General features: G+C 42.8%; 1 protein-coding gene across 1 annotated transcript in view; it reads left to right on the forward strand.

The window, feature by feature from the left end:
* Positions 1-17753, forward strand: part of slco5a1 (solute carrier organic anion transporter family member 5A1) — a 34860-nt gene extending 17107 nt beyond the window's left edge. The window contains exons 3-10 of the mRNA XM_026179497.2: positions 1149-1281; positions 1382-1602; positions 7175-7339; positions 9970-10168; positions 14417-14576; positions 14991-15232; positions 15333-15397; positions 16245-17753. Coding sequence (XP_026035282.2) covers positions 1149-1281; positions 1382-1602; positions 7175-7339; positions 9970-10168; positions 14417-14576; positions 14991-15232; positions 15333-15397; positions 16245-16702 — 1643 coding nt within the window. The 3' untranslated portion in view covers positions 16703-17753. The remainder of the gene's footprint in view (positions 1-1148; positions 1282-1381; positions 1603-7174; positions 7340-9969; positions 10169-14416; positions 14577-14990; positions 15233-15332; positions 15398-16244) is intronic.
* Positions 17754-18415: the final 662 nt, after the last annotated feature.

Raw genomic sequence — 18415 nt, forward strand, 5'->3', positions numbered from 1 at the left:
TTTTTTTTTTTTTTTTTTGCTACTTTACTGGCCAAAATCCACAGAGGAAACGATGTCCAACAACACCCAAAGTGCTTGGATGAAAATATGTTGGCACGGCAGCTGAAACATTTGGTTAAACAGACTGGGATGAAATGGTGTTTGAGTTTCCATTCTGACAAAGGCGAGCTTACATGGTGGATAATGTGTGTGTGTGCGTGCGTGTTATGTAATCTGGCTGAGAAGACGCGTTCATTTGGTCTCAGAGATAGATTTGATATTTTGGGTGCTGGTGTGGACACACGGCGCACCTGCTGCCTCTCCTGCTAAACACAGGCTCTGTCACAAACAGCAAACACCAGCATGTGTGAACACACAGTTCAGAGACGCAAATCAACAAATCTGAGCGTGTGTGTGTGTGTGTGTGTGTGTGTGTGTGTGTGTGTGTGTGGGAGACGAGCAACAGAAGCATATGGGTTGTAGCTATTTTGATCTCTAACTGCAAAGTCTACATGTGGGTATGAATTTTGTCATTCACGGCAACATTTTCAACCACACACACACACACACACACACACACACACAGTAATTATTAAGTGCTAGCAGCAGTGTTCCAGGTGTAATTATAGAAAGTTTTGCCCCCTCATTCTGACTGGTAAATGTCTGCTGGATGTCCACAGGAGGTTTTTCCACTTGTCCAACTAACTTTAATGAGTTTTCCTCTTCCTGAAACAAAGAGACGGTGCATGATTGGCTCTCTAACTGATGGTCTTAGACCTCGGTGAGTTAATGTTTCAACCACACAAGGTCTGCTGGTGTGTCAGAGCTACAGGTCATCGTGAGACCTTTGTTTTTGTTTTTGTTTTGTTTTTCCTCAGATGCTTTATGAGCTGTGAGAAATTACCTGAGGTGTAGGTGCGCAGTTTCCACTGATCTCAGTGCAGGTGTTTAAGATATAATGAATGTGATGTAACGAACAGCTCCTCCAGGTCTGATGCAGTCAGTTGCTGGGAACAGTCGGTCATTAAGCATTAATGTGGAAATTTGTAGGCTTTGCTGGCTGCAGGTTTCACACTCATCAAAACTTGCAAATACCTGATAATGTTTAATGAAAGCTGCAAAGTGTTTGTTTTGCAGACTTCTGACTGTTCTGTCTGTGCCTCTTCTAGCCATCATGTATGTGATGGGAGCCCTTGGACCCGCAGCTGGCTACCTGCTTGGAGGCGTCCTTATCGGTTTTTATGTTGACCCCAAGACTGTTGTCAACATAGACCAGAATGATCCTCGGTTTGTTGGAAACTGGTAAATATGAAGCTCGTTTCCTCGTGCCAGCTGTCCTGTGATATGATCATGTATTTTCTCAGATATCTTTATAAAACTTTCATTTTTCTTTTCCTTTCAGGTGGAGTGGTTTTCTCTTGTGTGCCATAGCTATGCTTCTGGTCATCTTCCCCATGTTTGCCTTCCCTAAAAAGCTGCCGCCACGCCACAAAAAGAAGAGGAAGAAGAAGAAGATTGGCTCACCGGGTGACGTGTCCAGTGATGATGACGTGATGAAGGAAAAGTCCAATAGCAAAAGCCAAAATGTTTCCTCCTCCATGGGCTTTGGAAAGGATATTAAAGGTGAGGAACAGATAACATTATTTTCACTAAGTATTCCTTATAGATGGATCTCTAGGTACCTTACACAAAGGACCCATGAGCTACTGATGTCCAAACAGCCTTTAATTCAATCAATGACTGGGATTAGTCATTTTATACTGTAGTGCAAGGTTCACTGAACTCTCCTTTAAAGATGTTATCGATTAGTGATGGAAGAGCGTGTCTACATAGATGCCTAATGAAGCAGCAAACCTTGGAAGTGTTAGTGGACTTTAGGTTCTATTAACTTTAGTAAATAAACAGTAAACATGTCTAAAGGTCACACACAGGACAGTATGGCTGCACAGTGAACTTAATTTTAATCATAGTCACAATTTTGGCTTCCTGCAATGAAATGATCTCCATTTTAAAATACATGCTCTGCCAATTAAAACACAAAGCAAAAGCAAATTAAGCACTCCTTAAATTAGGACCGACCAGGTGCCTGCATGTGCTGATCGCAGCTGTTCCCTGCACTGTGCTGCTTGAAGCTTCCTACACTAGCCTGGTTGAGCTGGTTGAGTTAAAAGACAGATTTATAAGAAAATTCAAATGTTTGGCACAGGTACAAACACAAGTTGGCACAAATTTAAAAGGAATGTAGCAAAAGTGAAAGCGGTGCTCCTTTTTTGGTCATTAAAATCAGTGTTGATCATCATGATGATAATCATGATTATCATCGTCGTGCAGTCCATCAGTTCATTTTGCCACCAAAGATTACTCGCACTTAAGGATGAACTGGTTCGACTTCAGTGATCAATGTAATATCAAAGCAATGCATTTTTGTGGTCAAAGGTCAAGGTTGCTGTAGCTTCTTATGTGTTCCATTCTTGTGGTTGTTGAGGTTTCATGTGCACCTGGATTATTTTCATTACATCTGACACAAACGTTTTCTTGTACTCAGGATGAACTGGGAGGGACTGGATTGTGGTTTTTGCACCACCCTAAAAAATGAAAAATGTGCTGTTAAAAATGTGATTTTTTTTTAAATTTTTTTTTTAAAGACCCGCCCAATGAATTCCTCCTTCACAACAAATCACATATCGGTCTAGACTCTAGACAGACGTGATTGCAAACTGCAACCGGACTGGTTTTTGGAGGCGTCCAGCTACAAAGTGGTGATTCTAGTTTATGTCATCTCTGAGCCAGATGCCCCAGGAATCTCCCGGCTTTCCCTGGAAGAGCCTCTAGCTGAGTCCTGCTCTAGTGTTTCCCAGTTACCTCTTGTGCAATTTTTGCTCTCAGTCAGACAGCTCTCTCACTCTCTCTTTCGCTCTCTCTTTTAAATGAGCTCTCAAGAGAGTTCAGTCACATTTCCACACACAGGACTAGACAGACTGAGCTGCAGAGGAGTGCACGTTCGCATATGTGAAAATCACAGCTGTAAATTTGAACACGCATTTAAGGTTTCTGCACGCTTATAAATGAATCCCCGTGTGTACGTCGGAGCATTCGGAACAGGATTTCGTCTCAGAGAGACGCACCCGTGCTGGAATGATGATGAATGCGTTATAGCTTCATCAGCCCACAGCTAGCTCTCCGGCTGTTTTATTTGTCTCAGCACAATGTTTTGGGCTGTTGTGCAAACTGTGGCCAATTTCGCAGACTCGGGAGGTTCAGTGTTTGGATCTGGAATGTATTACAATACTGTGCATGTCCTTCAATTGAGGTGTGCTTGTTTGTCCATAGCCCGAATTCAGCACTTTCTGCGAAAGATATGCTGCTGTGAAGTAGCTATCTTTTTTCTTTTTTTTTTGTTGTGCCCTTCACATCATAAGCAAACCCTGAAAAATGCTAACACTGATTTTTTTTACACATCACAGTGACAAACTCTTGATTATGGGAAATTCCAGGCCTTGGTCTACTGCTGCGTGAATGCAGTTCCCCATGGAAATGTTGTCATTATGGATAAAAAAACTGCTGACACATACTGTGTATTACAGCCATGTTTCAATATGTGATTTATTACCTTGGCATGCTGTGAAATACACACACAGGTATTTCAGCTGGCATTTATTCCTCTCACAGGATAAAACGGATTTCAAGACTCAGTTCTTAGCTCCAAACGTCAGCATCCGTCTGAAGAATAGAGTCATTTCATGTCAAAATATGCGTTTTGCATTTATACCCTCTCAAATCAGTTTTAAATACTGTAGCGCGCAACGACTCAAAGCTAAAATGATATAGGGGTCGGTGCATTGTATTACTAACTGCGGTAAATTGTCGTTCTATATCTTTAACCAACACGAAATGTGACACGCGACTATTAACGACGCTTAACGTGTCTGTGTGTTTCAACCTTGTTGGTTGGCTTGATCAAATAGATGACACAATTTGACGGTGTCGTCAAATAAATCCTAATAGAAAAGCAAATGTGGCAACTCTTGTGAGCCAGTGGTCTGTGTGATTGAGGGAGCAGCTGCTGTAGATGCCAGCAGGACTCACCATCTGTCCCCCTGCAGACAGCGTTACAGCACGCCTCCCAGGAATGAAATAATTAGCGTCACTTTCCTTTTCCTACCATTTGATCTGGGATAATGCTGACAGATGCTGCTAATATTTCCCCGCCTACAACAAGATCAGTTGCATTAGTACTGAGACTGCTATTCTCATATCTAGGCACCGTGTCATCTAGTCACACTGGCCGGCTTCCTAATAACCTCCTTTAATAAAAGGCGATAATAATCAACGTCACTTTCTTTCTGCCCTTTCTTTTGTTCCTGCTTTGCTTTGTGGTATTTGCTTTTGAGGCGTGTGAGTCAGAAGAAGCCCTCGTGAGAGCCGCATGGCTGTAAAACCTTTTGTGTTTAAAATCCCTGGACACACATACACACTAGCAGGGAGAGACTGGAGATGCCAGTTGCGCAGAGGGTAGGCGAGCCACCTCCAGCTAAAAGGTTTTCCAATTCTCGCTTTTGTGCCCAGATGTGACTGATCAGACCACACACACACTCATACTGAGAGAAAAAGACTGTAGAGATGGAAGAAAGGCTGAGCGGCAAGAGCAAGATTTTCATGATTAAAATATAAGGCTGTCATTATAATCTAATGATTTTTTTCTCTCATTTGAATAAAGAAGCTTTACTGACATATTTGTGACCTGACTTCTTAAAGTTGGTTGGATGTTTTCTGACTCTTTGTGTTTCCTCTGAATAGTAAAAAAAAAGAAAAAAAGAAATTTTCCCAAATTTATTTTTCTTTCTATTCACTTTGTCTCTTGTTATAAGTGTTATAATCAAAGGAAACCCTACAGACTCTTAAAGGATGATTTGCTCCAGCTCAAGGTGACTTTGGAGCTGTAGATTCTGCAGCACGTTCCGGGCGTTCTACGGCACATCAAACATCCAAACTACATGGATAGTAGTTATAGAGAAGCAGTAGCTTGAATCTGAGGTCCCTGTGGATTGCAGAGATCCTCATTCTGTCAAACTGTTCCTGAAATTGTATACCTTAGCTGTGCTGAGATGGAGAAGTCCATATGCGCCAGTGACCTTGTACCTCTTACAAGCACATTCAAGGAAAGCTTATCTTACACAAGGTTTAGACACATAAAATATACAGAAGACCGAAATAATGTCCTGAATATGTCGTGAAAACAGGGAAACCAGGGAGCCATCCCTGGCAGAGACTGTATATTTCCATCTCCTCTGATCTGATATCTTTTTATAAGATATAAGCAGGGATTAAAATCTGAAACCCAATTTTAGGGGTCAAATCTGGAACAGAATTACTTAAAAAAATCTTGCTTTTGTGAGGTTGTGGTCAGCTGACCTTTGCTGCTCTTTGTGTGTTTAGTCAGCTAAATTCAACAAGATACATATCGATGTTTCACAACTTATATCACTGATTTTTCCAACCCTTTAATACCATGAAAGTATTATAAAAGGTAGCAAGTGAATCTAATCAACATCATTTGAAATACAAATTAATGTCTGCTACCTTTGATGTAAGCTAATATTGACCACGAACACCACGTCTGCTCCGTAGCAGTCCAACATGAAGTCCTGACTGTAAACTTCACCACAACACCGTAAACTAACCAGTTTAGCCTGCATTAAACTGCTTAGTAGTGTCCTACAGTATTTTTATGCAAAGTTTGAATGAGACAAAATGAGTGTACTTCAATTCTTAACTTTCATTTTAAATGATCTCCAACTTAACCCACCCTAAACAAAAAATTGTTGTTGTTGATAATATTCGCTTCTCTTCTGTAGCTCTGACCGCAACTTTACATTTGCACCATGAACGGTTTACAGGAGTGAGAAGAAAACAGAATGTGTTCCGGGCATAGCAGTGAGTGGGATGTCTTTATTTTCTCATTTAATGAAAAGGATTTCTCTGTCATCATAAATTATGAACTCATTTGACGGTGTTATGCTGGCAGTATGGTAACCCGCCTATCAGATTTAATAGATCATTAATTAAAGGTGCTGGATTGTCGTTCCAGATCATTCCTGCACACATTAATGTCTGTATATAAGATATATGCAGAGATGCATTTTTGACATAACTGCATAATTGCATTGGGATAAAAAACATTTTTTAAAAACATTTCCTGGGACTATTAAAGGCTAGTAGCAGGGAGTTGATTAGTGATTCAAATGGAAGTCTCACATTTGTTTTGTCTTGACAGCAACCATCTGCCCTGCTTGTTTATGTATGAGTACCTGAATCCTTACTTGCTCCAAACATTTTTTTTTTTATTGTCACCAGATATTTATCTTTGAATCAATAAAAACATTTCGGTCCACTTTTCTTTGCTGCTATTTCTCAGCCAGTATGACCAATGTACTGGACTCCATAGGAAAGACAAGGAGCTCAGTTCTGCCCGGTAACAGTAATGCACATTTGCAGTTAGACCACATGACTACCGAGTGACAGAATTAAGGGGGGGTGTTTTCATCATGGGGACCAAATCATATGGACACTGCCCTCAAGCAGACATAAATGCCCTTGTCATGATAAACCAAGGATGACAGTATTCAGGCTGTAAATGCAGAGATTGGTTGGTTGGTTTTGTGCACGCAGCACAGAGGCACATGATCCGCATGTTTGCACTGTATGGCAAACATGCCGGTGGCTTCGTGAAACCCCTGAAGCTCAAAACGATATGTAGGCACAACTAAATAATGAAGGGAGATAATTAAGAGGGCAGCATGAATGGTTAAATTGTGCTCATTTATAAAAAGAAAGCGTTTTCCACAGAAATCGCGGAACATCTGCATGTTTGTTTACTGTCTTTTTCTTCTGCAGTCGTGCGTGAAACAAGAATAATTACCCGGACTAATGAGACGAGGCTGAGTGCATCTTTGTATTTAACAATATTTGAGTGAGTTTCGTAGACGTTTAAGTGTTGTTTACTCTGACATTACCTAAGGCTGATACTACTTAGGGCTCGTTTTGGCTTTTCTCAATTACAACTCTTCTTGCAACGATTCTTCCGATTGTAGAGTGTGTGTGGGAGAGAGTGAGAGCCAAATTAAGAAATTGATTGCGCGTTAATTACAGCGCGAAGGTAATGAGCTGCTCCGTCTTGTCTTGTGTCGCTCCTCAGACCTTCCCAAGGCAGCACTGAGGATCCTCAGCAACATGACCTTTCTGTTCGTCAGCCTGTCCTACACAGCAGAGTGTGCCATTGTCACCGCCTTCATCACCTTCATTCCCAAGTTTATTGAGTCACAGTTTGGTATCCCTGCCTCCAATGCTAGCATATACACAGGTGAGTGTGACTTTCTTTACTCGTAGGTGTGAATATGTTGCTACTAGCTGCCAGTGAAAAAGCTGTGGCAGATGGTTCACTTTATTAATGGTACTTATGTCGGTTTTGTTTTCTACAATCAGAAAATAGCCGTCGATTCAGTCTGTGCTGACTTAAGCTCACATTTGTTCTCACCTCTCCACGTGCACACATCGCTATGACTCTTTGAGTCCTGCTGGATTTCATTCAGTGATAATCTTCCATTACATCTCATGACTGTAACACACAAGTCTCTGCAGGCGACATTCATCATAGCTTGGTCTCTCTGATATGCACAACCACACATACACACTCACAGGACCCTCCACCCTGCCTACGATTTGTGCACCACATACGTAGGGTTCACAAAGAACCGGTCTAATCCTTCAGTCGCGTCTAAGCCAGCGGTATTAATGCACAACTAATCTGGTATCAGGATTACTACGCTAAGGACTGATTAAAAACTTAATTATGTCTTTGAAGTCATGAAGGTGTGGGTATTTGTGTGTGTGTCTGTGTGTGTGTCCAAGAATACTGCTGGCTAACATATGGTCATTTTTAGACTCTCACATATACACACAATACCGTCGCCTCTTCTCGTCTGCCTGTTGCCAGGATACAAGGGGTAAGGGCAAACGGGTGGTGCAGTTGCCATGACTACTCAAATGATGCCAAGCTGCCAGGATGTGATGATGGTTAGAGGCGAGGAGGAGAGGTGCCTCCCGTTGATGGGAGCATAGTGCTTCCTCAAATAGTCAGCTGGCCTGACCGAATACATTTCAGATATGATGCAAAGGAAGTGTTGGTTATAACTTAGTAGGTGTAGGTTTGGTATTTATATGCCAGATATCCAAATCTCTTTGCTAATAGCTCTTCTGGAATCACATTGTTTGTGCAAAAATACTCCTTTATGTCTCTTAAGCTGCAATATCTTTGGCATTTTTCATAGATTCGAGGAAAGAAATGGAAGCAAATTATATGTCTCTATAACAGGCTGCTACTAACAAACTGCCTAAAGGTACAATTTAAAATTGTTTTTTTGTTAAGTTTGCTTCAGTGATTCATAGGTCAGTGTTAAGTGGGTTAACAAACACAAAACTTTGAAAGACCTCCAGATAGCCTGGAGAACTATTGTGGCTGTAAAATACAAAATAATCTCATCTTTCAGGAACCTTTGAATGGTTTTTCTCTAGCACAAACAGTAATGGAGTTGTGCTTTTTTGAAGAGCACTTGTAAAATGTGCACGCTGCAAGGCTGATGTTTAAAAAAGAAGAAAAAATCAAAAAGATCACTTTTAAAAAAAAAAATCCAAGAAAGTCTGGCTGCTGGGAAGCAAGAAAGAAATGAGGGGCGACTCAAGACTTTTGCACAGTACTGTATATAAATAAACATGACTCGGCTTAGTGTAACTAAAGTGAGCTAGCACTGCATTTAATGAATAGCAATATAGTCTCACAGACATCAAATAGAAATAACTTGAAATGACATTAATTACCACCTTGTTGGATCAGCATCATGCCTGGTTACAGAGCTGCCACAGCTACATGTTCATTAGATGTTGCTGCAGAGATAGAGCTGTAACATCACACACGCCCCTCTCAGCTGTAGCCTCCCCCTCTTCTGCTGCTTTGCTTTCTGTTTTTTGACTATTTGTCACTTTAGTTTCCCTTTGTGTTCCTTATAGTTCTTCTTAGGTTCTTAAAGCACCTCTTGCATATAGTGACACACACGTAACCTCTCATGTTAATAACTGTTAATGCGGAAAGAATATGTGTAAAGAGCCTTTTTCCCCCCATGTGTACATGTTTAATGTCTCACAAAGTGCATGGTTTAAGCATAGAAACATGCACTTATAGGATAATTTTAAACACCTGTATTCTGCCTAGTTCTCCCTGAGCATGCTCAAGGATACTTTGTCTTTTGTCCTCTCTTCTGTTTTTTCCTCTTGAGCTCTGCTTTTAACACACACACACACACACACACACACACACACACACACACACAAATACCATGGATACGGTGAGAAGCCACATGACATTTATGTGTACTCTTATCATTTCTCTGCTAATCCTCTGTCTTTGACGGCCCTCCGCCTCCGCTGACTGACCCGGTCTTGCTCATTACCCGGCTGTGAGCATGTGCGGCCGGGCTCGTGGGCTGCCATGTGCACCCACCCTGATCCTCGACCCCAGCATGAGGACACTTGCCACTCGGCCTGTTTTGCTAGAGGCCAGGGTTGCCTCTCTTCTCGCTGTCAGTCTGACTGGCTGTGGTGGACTGAGAGCACGTGCTGCAGCCTGAAATGACTCACAGCTAACCCACAGCGTGGCCTTGTCACATTGATGGAGCAAACCTAGTCTGGTCTCTTGCTTTCGATAAAGTAATTTATTCTTGATTAAACGGGCGGGGTGACCTTGAGCAACAATTTCTGACAAAACTCACAAACTCTGTCATATAAACGCATAACGAGCTCGCTTGGCATTCGTGTCGGTGTGCCTGATTAGAAAGCTGTGCCTCAGATGTGTACACCAATTCATCCAGTGTTATCATTTTTCCATGGCACGTTTTATCTGCTTGCAACACCTCTCCATCTCACCGATTACTTTCTCAGGTGTGATCATCGTACCCAGTGCCGGGGTGGGCATCGTGCTGGGGGGCTACATCATCAAGAAGTTGAAGCTCGGCGCAAGAGAGTCGGCCAAGCTGGCCATGATCTGCAGTGGGGTGTCTCTTCTGTGCTTTTCCACTCTCTTCATAGTGGGCTGCGAGAGCATTAATCTAGGAGGCATCAACATACCCTACACCACTGGGTAAGGACAGATAAACAGAAGTTATTGGAAAGGAATTGTAAACCTAACATTGCTTTTCATTCAAAATAATATCTAAACATCATTTAAGAGGTTTCATTAGTTGTAAAATAGACACACTAGACAGTTTTTTTCCCAGTCTGATCGAAGTCTTGATTTTTTGCTTTGCAAGCGTGACTCTAAAAACAAAATTAATCATTTAAAATGAGCCATTGCAAAGCCAGAATGCTCAGACTAGACTGTGTATAAGATGTATCTGAGAAAGGGTGTGGGCTGTCAGCGCTCCCATCTTCCTCATGTGTTGTGGTGTTGGGAGTGTGAATGATTAATTAGCAACACTGGCATCTGCTGAAGTGACTCGCTTTGCCACCTCTATTTCTGAAGCTGCTGCGGCTCGACAGCACATCAGCAGCCTGCTGCTGAGTTAACAAACAGTCATGTGACGTGTCAGCCCCGGGGGCAGAAATATGGAGTGGTCTGCTGGCACACTCAGCTATGAGCCCGCTCGCACAGACGGGCGGTACCATCCACACGGCGACCCTGGATGATGCAAAAGACCCTGCAAACTGACTACAAACATTGCAAATCTACTGTAATAATTTCCTCCTCTCCTCCTACTGTTTGCTGCTAGCATTCTCAGATGTTACGTGTGCAAGCATACAGGGATAAATAATACAAATGCAGTGAACATGACAAGTATTCACAGCACTTCACTTATTGCACATTTTGTTAGATTTACAGCTTTATTCCAAAATGTATTAGGTTCAAGTTTGGGCTCTGGCTGGAACACTCAAGGACATTTTCAAAGTGGTCCCAAAGCCTGAAGCACACTGAATGATGTCTCTCTACATTTGTATTCATCTTTCCCTAAACCCTGACTAGCCTCCCAGTTCCTGCTGCTGACAAAGCAGCATGATGCTGCCACCACCGTGCTTCACTGTAGGGATGGTATTGGGTGATATCATTTAACCTCCTAGGACCTGGCGTCCACATATGTGAACATCACATTTTGGGTTATTTAGACCAAAATACAAACTTTTGCTCTACAAGGGCCTGATATCCACTTACGAGGACATTGTACTGCCATTGTTCTGTCGAAATTCAAAATGAATGTCCTCATATGTGGATCTCATTTTTCTCAGAAACAAAAATCAGGTAAAAATAAAAAATCAGGTAATTCTTTGTTTTTACACTCATCTGGTCCCAATCAGCCCAAATAGCAAAGAGAAATTAAGAGGTTAATAATAAGGTGATGAACAGAACCTGGTTTCCTCCAGTAGCAACAATCGGCATTCAGGCCAAAAGGTTCAATCTTTGTTTCACTAGACCAGAGGATTTAGTTTCTCGTGGTCTGAGAATCCTTCAGGTGCCTTTTGCAAAACCCAGAGTAGGTTTTCCACCCTGTTGACCCAGGATAATATTGAAAACCTGCAGGACACTGGCCCTTGAGGCCTGTAGTTTCCCATCCCTGTTCCAGAAGGTTCCCCTCTCACCACAGAACAACACAGGAGCTCTGTAAGAAAAATTAATGGAACAACTGAAGTGTTGTGAATACACCAAACATTTTATTAGCCAAGAAAACTTACATTAATTAGGCTCAACCGAAAAACCATCCAAGAGTGGACGCACTTGAGTTGACCTCATAATTCACAGCAAGCTAATGGCTCTGTCACACAAGTTTACTAAGAACAGATTGTATGTAATTGCCAACTTGACCCCATTCAATTACAGACTGATATCAGATTGACGCTGTCTTATGGCAACATTTATGACAGGGTTAGGGTTAGGTTAACTTCGAAGACATCACTTTCAGTTTAAAATAAAAAAGTAATATCGCAATATTTAGCATAATATTGTACCTTAAGTAAGTTATTGTGATAATATCGTATCGTATAATATCTGGTGATTTCCACCTCTAGTTTGTATCCATGTGTATCCCACTAAATACACTTAACAGTGCTTAACCTATGTGAAATGTGCTTTTCGCATAACTAAGTTAATTAAGGGGACTATTTACTACACTGCCAGTAAGCCCCTGTGCTTTAAAGTCCTGGAGCTGACTCATTGTAACTGTAGTTTTTGTCTGAGCCCATGTTTGTAGAGGGGTCAACAAGACTGTGTGAGCCAGCGGGCCTCCTCATTACGAGCAGCGGTGGTCTCTAGTCACAGGTAACACCCACACGGGAAATATTTAACCCAAGCTGCCCTTTGTGTCTGTACTCTTACGCTAGTCTAGACGCGGCTCTCCCCCTGCTGACAGACTGAGGACTATCTGACAAAAAAAGGACAGAGCCAGGAGGCATGTCGAGTTATGTAATGTTCTTAAATGTCTGCTAAAGTGTAATGTGATAATGTGTTGGGCTGGTTTTCTTAATTGAAAGCTACAGCATCTTCCCACAAGACCTTTGTTCATGACCTGCCGACATCACAGGTTTGGTTGTTGTCCTTTTTTTTTTTTTCTTTTCCTGGTCATTGTCTGCCAGCGACAAAGCCGATTAAACCACTCACTCTCGTCGCTCTGTGCTTGGGTTTTTCATGCAGCGTTGCCTGGGCACAGTGATGCAAAATTTGCAGGGTTCATTAAAGGCCGGGGTTTGGTCTAGAAAGGGACATGTGCAATCAGTGCTGCAAGACTGCAACTCCATGAGCCTTAAATGCCTTTTCTTAAAAAAAAAAATGTATGCACACACACAGAGTCTGGAATGTGACACTGTTATGTCAGGGCGAGCCCAAATGTGTCGTTCCAGTGACAGCTAATAAAGATGAGCCTGGACTTTCCGGTCCTGTGAAAAATGATGGTCCAGTGATTTAAGAGTTTTTTATTTTTTTCCCCTGTTTGGCAGATTTTACGTAATGAAAAAAATTACTGGCAATGAGAGTAACCTACCATTACACGGCATGTCAAAAATAATCAGAGAGAGAGGCCCCACCAGTGTTGGCTGTGTGTGCTTGCGAGCGTCACTCCTGACCGCTGTGTTGTTAGGGCCTGTCCCCATCTGTTCCGCAGGGCTCAGAGTGAAGCTTCCCAGAGAAAACCCAGGGCTCGCTTCACTGCTCCCGGCTTAGATGAAGCCAAAGTCCTGTCTGGCTTAGAGCGACTGTTCCCACACTGCCTAAAGAGCCAGTGGAGGTGTCACTTCCTCATCCCCCCTCGTTTCTGTCATTCTATCATCACACATTCCACACGGCTAGATCAAAGTTAATCAGAAGGCGGATTATATATAGAGACAACTGTAAAGATTGTCAGGAAGATCAGCAGCCTCCTCAATAATACTTTTTCTTTGTTGAATATACAGCTCCACACAGAAACTATTTCAGTTTTTTAATTGCTTTTTGATGCTTTTTCCCCCCTTTTTTCTCCACCCTTGAAACAAAACTTTATGGCATGCTGAGAGGGAGAGTGGGACAAGTTTAATTGTCTTTGCAGCAGGGAATGTGGTTTAAAATGCTGCATATAGGGCCATAAATTTGTTTTCAATTTTCCCGGAGCTAAGTGACGTGCTGATCCTCCCGCGGGCTCACGCTTGCAAAAAGAGATTGCACTCACGCTAACCTGGACAAATTAATGCTTAAGAAATTATTAAATTCTCCTGCAAATTGAATGGCCAATTCCCCTTGCCTCCAGCTCTTGCTAACACAGCGCTCGTGTGCATTGCTAAATTAAAAATGAGGGGTGGGGTATATAAAAAAAAAAAAGACTTTGGTGCATTTTAGCATTAACTGATATAGTTGGAAAAATTGAATCGGCTGGAAAATATGAGGTAGAAATAAGCGCCGAGTCAGGCCAGAGGGCAAAATAAACAAATAACATTACTGAATTAAATGGAAAAAAAATGGCTTTATGATGATTAAAAATTCACTTTTTAAAATACCGTGCTCTGCTATTGGTGCATCTTCCACCCACTGATTTTTATTTTATAAACATATATCTAACCTGAGGTCTCTTACTGGGCTGGAACCAGCCAAAGCTGTGATTGGCCCCATAAAACCCCAACGTGCAAGCATTTGGTGACAGTGGCAAGGGAAAAAACCTCTGGAGGGGCAGCCATCTGCCGCAATCGGTTGACACGCATTCTCTCACATTCACACCTACAACCAGTTTAAAACTAAAGTTAGTCTAACATCCATCTCTTTGGACTGCGTGGAGGAAATGCAAACTCCACACTGACGATGAGGAGGTTCAAACCAGGGACTTTCTTGCTGTGAGGCGACAGTGTTTTTGTTCTTAGCGTCTGCGCTTTTCCTCTGCAGCCCGACTCTGACGATGACCCACAGGAACCTGACGGGCAGCTGCAACGTGAACTGCGGCTGCAGGATCCACGAGTACGCTCCAGTCTGCGGCTCTGACGGCATAACCTACTTCAACCCCTGTCTGGCTGGATGCAGCACCGTCGGCAACGACAGCACTGGGGTGAGTGCACAATAGAGGGGGCGATTGCGTACTTGCTGCACTCATAGTTCCTTTTGTGTTTGTGTCACATAATTGCACAAGCGTCAAATAAATCGGAGAATTATGAGTGGAAAAAGAAATCCGAGGAGTTTGCCAGAGGATACACAAATCATAATGGATACACAAAGACCTGTTTTCTGTGCATTCTCTTCTTGTAGCCCTGCAAATAGAGGAAATTAGCGTACAACAATGTCCCAGAGGAAGTTATAACAACACAAGGAAAGAAAATGTTTGGATTCTTTGCCTAGATCACTGATTGCACCGTGTTGGTGGTGCCATCCAGTCTGTATGTGAATCTAAACGTCTGTTTTAAGGAGCTTTGTTCTGATTTAACTCAGTTTAATTGCAATTTCTCATTGTTGTTTTCTCCCACAGATCAGGAACTACACCGACTGTGGCTGCGTGCAGAGCAGGCAGGTCATCACCCCGTCCTCCGGCAGCCAGGTCAACCAGCTCCAGCTCGTCATTGTTAAAACGTACTTGAACGAGAACGGCTACGCAATGTCAGGGAAGTGTGATCGCACCTGCAACACACTCATCCCTTTCCTGATCTTCCTCTTCATTGTCACCCTCATCACTGCCTGTGCCCAGCCCTCCGCTATCATCGTCACACTCAGGTAAGGGAGGCTGTCCTGCCAGGTTTTGCCAGAGAACATCTAACAACCTTTGTTGAAGGGTTCTCAGTTTTTCATTCTAATGTGGTTTCCCTTTACCCAGGTCCGTCGATGAACAAGAGAGGCCTTTTGCTCTTGGGATGCAGTTTGTCTTACTCCGAACTCTTGGTATGTTTCTCATTATTTACACCACATAGAAAAACTGTCCTCGGTATGCTTTACCAACTTGTTAGTTTGGATGAATCTCTTATCATTGCTGCCCATTGAATCTACTTTGCCCATACAGGAAGTGCAAACGCTTTAATTTAGTGAAAAGTGAGTATTTGTTATTATTTTGTTCACTAAGACAGCAAACAGCTTTCTGAGCAGCTGAAGATGTGTCGTCAAGCATGTAGCCAAGCAAATCTGTCATCTGATGTTTTCACAGCTTCTCCATAGTCCACTTTTCTCCAGCTTTTATTGTCTTGTTCGTCCTCACTAACGCCACAGAGAGCAGGGATATGCCAGCTTGTAACACACCTCTGTGAACTTTTGAGCAGACAGGTGTAGAAAAGTGCTCGGGCTGAGTAAACACTACCCTTGCGTGGAATCCAATCAGCCTGGCCTTGCTGTGTGAACATAAAGTTGTCACAAAGTTGCAAAATGTGTGCAAGGATGCACAGCCGAACCCTGTGTGTGTATGATTATAGAGTTAACACAATCTAATAATGAGTTTCATTATATACACCTATACAATGTTACTGAAGTTAGCGGCGCTTCTGATCGGCATAAAGACAAACATTGCCACCAAGTGGTAGAGAAATGGTACTGCAGTGCAGTTACTGTTACTACTGTGCTGTATGTATTAGGATGTATTTGAATTCTGTGAAATTAAGTTTATTAGCAAGAAAGTTTAATTTGAGTTAAATTAATTCAGTTCAATTAAATATTGTTATGTCAGCCTCAACCCACTGTATAGTTTATATTCAGTTGGCTGAAATTAAAGTAATTAACTACAGCTTCTCTCTCCCTCCAGCCTACATACCGACGCCCATTTACTTCGGTGCTGTGATCGACACCACCTGCATGCTATGGCAGCAGGACTGCGGCGTGCACGGCTCCTGCTGGGAGTACGACGTGACCTCGTTCCGCTTTGTCTACTTCGGCCTGGCTGCCAGCCTGAAGTTCGTCGGCTTCGTCTTCATCTTCCTCACCTGGTACTCAATCAAGCACAAGGAGGCGCGAGCTGAGCGCTGGCGTCAGCACCTGCCTCCACTGGGTACCGTCAGCGAGCTCATATGCCACGCCGGAGGCCAGAAGAGCCACGCGCGCACCCGTTCCTGCCCCGTGTTCATCCCGCCTCGACCCGAGCCGCCAGCCGCCCTCCTGCTTAACCGCGGCCACAGCAGCCTCAGCTGCCCAGGCAACGCCCTCAAAGCAATAACTCCCCCCATCTTGCTGCCACATCACCACCGAGGCTCTGCCCATGTCTGAGAGTGCGCCGGTTTCATAGTGACACGTGCCTTCCTGTCTGTGCATTTGCACGACACGGCGTCTGCTCACCACACCAGTCAGACGCCAAGCGGGGGGTCCGCCGCTGCTGTAGGACAGACAGGCAGAGACACAAGTGCGCCCACCACACCTAAAGGGCTGCTCGTCCTTTACGATGACAGGAGAGCGAAAGATGTTCTTTCACTCAAGAGCATATCATCAGCTGCAGCCACACGGCATCCACACAGAAGGTCAGACCTCCAGGTTTGGACGCTATAAAGACATCTCATGGTGCTACTGTTAAAGGGCAGGGCATTATCATTATGTACAGTCAGATGAATCATCATCAACACAGCGTCTAAAGCACAACCTGTACTATGCAAGCTCCTGTGTACAGCTCCTCCCTTCTCAGTACTGTACAGCTCCCTCTGTATTCCACATCTGTACCTCCTCTGCTCCACCCATACCACCACACTGTTGTCCATTCTTTGATAATCCCATTTTCACTTGCAGGTTAAGCATACTCTTGTGCATATGAACCTTTTGCACCTGTTCTCTCGTCTGGTGTTGTCCACATCTTCAGTGGGACTGCTTTCTAATCCTTTCACCTCCTTCATTTTTTTTTCTTAACAGTGCCTCTCAGGCTGCCTCGGCCAGTCCAGTATAAAAGGCTAGCTACCAGGGTAAACGCTAGCTACTAAAAAGCCAGTCATTTCTTCTTCAGCTGGGCGACAGCACTTATTGGTCGTCACAGATGATCGTCTGCAAGTTAACCATGTAGCTCAAAGCAGGCAAAGACCAGTTGGTACAGTGTAGAATGACTATAGGCAAGAAAACGATATTTCATAGCAAGTGGTGTTATTAAAATGTTATTTGTCAGGCGGCAAAAAGAAGAAAGGAAATAAGAACGGTACATTATCTCTTACCATGTGCTGAAGTTACTGAATGTCCCAAAGATGTGACAGTAGGATTTATTTTTAAAGTGGCAAAACCCCCGTTTACTTTAACCCCTTTTTAAAAGCGTCGTCTTCAGAGTAAAATGATTTGTATGGAATGAACCTGCAGATGAACACGTGTAATTTTGGCTTTGTATTGTAAAGGCGTCTCCATACTACTGATCATCAGATGTACATAGTAGTATTTTAGAATATAAAAGTAGCAGTGCAGCAAGCTTGACCCCTTATGTCACTTATTGGGCGTTTGGGGCCATCTAGTGGACACAGAATGATGGCGCGTGAAGGCCAGTGAATGTTGCTGTTTGTCAGACCTACTGTACTATGAAATTATGGGTTTCTAAGTTAATCACTGCTCTGGATTAATTGCTTCAGACCCCCAAAGGTTATAATCGAGAGAACAGATGACCTGCTGTCTTGGATATTTATTTATTTAAGTCAGATGTTTAAATTTTTTCTGGCAAAGTCTGCTGAGTTTCCCGTAACACTGGGCTTGTGTTGTTTAAGTAAATTATAACTTAACTTCCTCTAATCAGGAGCATTGAAGCCTTGTTGTGTTCTGATGTTAGAAATATATAAAAGTGCATTGAAAAACTCAAATGTGAGACTTTTTTTTTTTTTTAAACCACATTTTTAGAAGTATTTTTTTCTCCACGTGCAAGGGGATACATAAGTCTAATAAAAGTAACAGTATTTTATATTCTGATTGGTATGAGTTAACAGCCCTGCCACTTAAAGATTATCATAGGTAGATCAAAGATTA

The sequence above is a fragment of the Astatotilapia calliptera genome, chromosome 9 (genome assembly GCF_964374335.1).
Source record: "Astatotilapia calliptera chromosome 9, fAstCal68.1, whole genome shotgun sequence".
In the NCBI taxonomy this organism is placed as follows: domain Eukaryota; kingdom Metazoa; phylum Chordata; class Actinopteri; order Cichliformes; family Cichlidae; genus Astatotilapia; species Astatotilapia calliptera.